The following is a 3387-nucleotide window of genomic DNA, read 5'->3' on the forward strand; positions in this document are numbered from 1 at the left end:
GTCCATACACAGGTGTGCGAGTGGTGAGTCTGGTGCGGTGCATGTGTTGTCCATATTCAGGTGTGAGAGTGGTAGAGTCTGGTGCAGTGCATGTGTTGTCCATATTCAGGTTTGCGAGTGGTAGAGTCTGGTGCAGTGCATGTGTTGTCCATATTCAGGTGTGCGAGTGGTAGAGTCTGGTGCAGTGCATGTGTTGTCCATATTCAGTTGTGCGAGTGGTGGGGTCTTGTGCGTGCATGTGTTGTCCATACACAGGTGTGCGAGTGGTGGGTCTTGTGCGTGCTTGTGTTGTCCATACACAGGTGTGCGAGTGATGGGGTCTGGTGCTGTGCATGTGTTGTCCATACACAGGTGTGCGAGTGGTGGGGTCTGGTGCTGTGCATGTGTTGTCCATACACAGGTGTGCGAGTGGTGGGGTCTTGTGCGTGCATGTGTTGTCCATACACAGGTGTGCGAGTGGTGGGGTCTTGTGCGTGCATGTGTTGTTCATACACAGGTGTGCGAGTGGTGGGGTCTGGTGCTGTGCATGTGTTGTGCATACACATGTGTGCGAGTGGTGGGGTCTTGTGCGTGCTTGTGTTGTCCATACACAGGTGTGCGAGTGGTGGGGTCTGGTGCTGTGCATGTGTTGTCCATACACAGGTGTGCGAGTGGTGCGGTCTGGTGCGATGCATGTGTTGTCCATATTCAGTTGGACGAGTGGTAGAGTCTGGTGCGATGCATGTGTTGTCCATATTCAGGTTTGCGAGTGGTAGAGTCTGGTGCGATGCATGTGTTGTCCATATTCAGGTGTGCGAGTGGTAGAGTCTGGTGCGATGCATGTGTTGTCCATATTCAGTTGTGCGAGTGGTAGAGTCTGGTGCGATGCTTGTGTTGTCCATATTCAGGTGTGCGAGTGGTAGAGTCTGGTGCGATGCATGTGTTGTCCATATTCAGGTGTGCGAGTGGTAGAGTCTGGTGCGATGCATGTGTTGTCCATATTCAGGTGTGCGAGTGGTAGAGTCTGGTGCGATGCATGTGTTGTCCATATTCATGTGTGCGAGTGGTAGAGTCTGGTGCGATGCATGTGTTGTCCATATTCATGTGTGCGAGTGGTAGAGTCTGGTGCGATGCATGTGTTGTCCATATTCAGGTGTGCGAGTGGTAGAGTCTGGTGCGATGCATGTGTTGTCCATATTCATGTGTGCGAGTGGTAGAGTCTGGTGCGATGCTTGTGTTGTCCATATTCAGGTGTGCGAGTGGTAGAGTCTGGTGCGATGCATGTGTTGTCCATATTCAGGTGTGCGAGTGGTAGAGTCTGGTGCGATGCATATGAGGTCCATATTCAGGTGTGCGAGTGGTAGAGTCTGGTGCGATGCAAGTGTTGTCCATATTCAGGTGTGCGAGTGGTAGAGTCTGGTGCGATGCATGTGTTGTCCATATTCAGGTGTGCGAGTGGTAGGGTCTGTTGCGTTGCATTTGTTGTTTATATGCGGGTGTGCGAGTGGTGGGATCTGTTGCGGTGCATGTGTTGTCCATATGCAGATGTGAGAGTAGTGGGGTCTAGTGCAGTGCATGTGTTGTTCACATGCAGGTGTGCAAGTGGTGGGGTCTGGTGCGGTGCATTTGTTGTCCATATGCAGGTGTGCGAATGGTGGGTTCTGGTGCGGTGCATGTGTTGTCCATATGCAAGTGTGTGAGTGGTGGGGTCTGGTGCAGTGCATGTGTTTTCCATATGCAAGTGTGCGAGTGGTGGGGTCTAGTGCGGTGAATGTGTTGTCCATATGCAGGTGTGAGAGAAGTGTGACCTGGTGCGGTGCATGTGTTGTCCATATTCAGGTGTGCGAGTTGTGGGGTCTGTTGCGGTGCATTTGTTGTTCATATGCAGGTGTGCGAATGGTGGGTTCTGGTGCGGTGCATGTGTTGTCCATATGCAAGTGTGTGAGTGGTGGAGTCTGGTGCAGTGCATGTGTTGTCCATATTCAGTTGTGCGAGTGGTGGGGTCTTGTGCGTGCATGTGTTGTCCATACACAGGTGTGCGAGTGGTGGGTCTTGTGCGTGCTTGTGTTGTCCATACACAGGTGTGCGAGTGATGGGGTCTGGTGCTGTGCATGTGTTGTCCATACACAGGTGTGCGAGTGGTGGGGTCTGGTGCTGTGCATGTGTTGTCCATACACAGGTGTGCGAGTGGTGGGGTCTTGTGCGTGCATGTGTTGTCCATACACAGGTGTGCGAGTGGTGGGGTCTTGTGCGTGCATGTGTTGTTCATACACAGGTGTGCGAGTGGTGGGGTCTGGTGCTGTGCATGTGTTGTGCATACACATGTGTGCGAGTGGTGGGGTCTTGTGCGTGCTTGTGTTGTCCATACACAGGTGTGCGAGTGGTGGGGTCTGGTGCTGTGCATGTGTTGTCCATACACAGGTGTGCGAGTGGTGCGGTCTGGTGCGATGCATGTGTTGTCCATATTCAGTTGGACGAGTGGTAGAGTCTGGTGCGATGCATGTGTTGTCCATATTCAGGTTTGCGAGTGGTAGAGTCTGGTGCGATGCATGTGTTGTCCATATTCAGGTGTGCGAGTGGTAGAGTCTGGTGCGATGCATGTGTTGTCCATATTCAGTTGTGCGAGTGGTAGAGTCTGGTGCGATGCTTGTGTTGTCCATATTCAGGTGTGCGAGTGGTAGAGTCTGGTGCGATGCATGTGTTGTCCATATTCAGGTGTGCGAGTGGTAGAGTCTGGTGCGATGCATGTGTTGTCCATATTCAGGTGTGCGAGTGGTAGAGTCTGGTGCGATGCATGTGTTGTCCATATTCATGTGTGCGAGTGGTAGAGTCTGGTGCGATGCATGTGTTGTCCATATTCATGTGTGCGAGTGGTAGAGTCTGGTGCGATGCATGTGTTGTCCATATTCAGGTGTGCGAGTGGTAGAGTCTGGTGCGATGCATGTGTTGTCCATATTCATGTGTGCGAGTGGTAGAGTCTGGTGCGATGCTTGTGTTGTCCATATTCAGGTGTGCGAGTGGTAGAGTCTGGTGCGATGCATGTGTTGTCCATATTCAGGTGTGCGAGTGGTAGAGTCTGGTGCGATGCAAGTGTTGTCCATATTCAGGTGTGCGAGTGGTAGAGTCTGGTGCGATGCATGTGTTGTCCATATTCAGGTGTGCGAGTGGTAGGGTCTGTTGCGTTGCATTTGTTGTTTATATGCGGGTGTGCGAGTGGTGGGATCTGTTGCGGTGCATGTGTTGTCCATATGCAGATGTGAGAGTAGTGGGGTCTAGTGCAGTGCATGTGTTGTTCACATGCAGGTGTGCAAGTGGTGGGGTCTGGTGCGGTGCATTTGTTGTCCATATGCAGGTGTGCGAATGGTGGGTTCTGGTGCGGTGCATGTGTTGTCCATATGCAAGTGTGTG

General features: G+C 52.2%; 1 protein-coding gene across 1 annotated transcript; it reads right to left on the reverse strand.

Moving 5' to 3' along the window:
• Nucleotides 1-203: 203 nt before the first annotated feature.
• Nucleotides 204-734, reverse strand: LOC129926869 (histidine-rich glycoprotein-like). Its single transcript, XM_056033337.1, has one exon. The coding sequence runs from the start codon at nt 732-734 to the stop codon at nt 204-206; it is 531 nt and encodes a 176-aa protein (XP_055889312.1).
• Between the last annotated feature and the right edge of the window lie 2653 nt (nt 735-3387).

The sequence above is a fragment of the Biomphalaria glabrata genome, chromosome 6 (assembly GCF_947242115.1).
Source record: "Biomphalaria glabrata chromosome 6, xgBioGlab47.1, whole genome shotgun sequence".
Classification (NCBI taxonomy): domain Eukaryota; kingdom Metazoa; phylum Mollusca; class Gastropoda; family Planorbidae; genus Biomphalaria; species Biomphalaria glabrata.

Bases quoted from the DNA above. Each gene is read 5' to 3' on its own strand.
- LOC129926869 (XM_056033337.1), bottom strand. From the start codon at position 734: ATGGACAACACATGCATCGCACCAGACTCTACCACTCGTCCAACTGAA.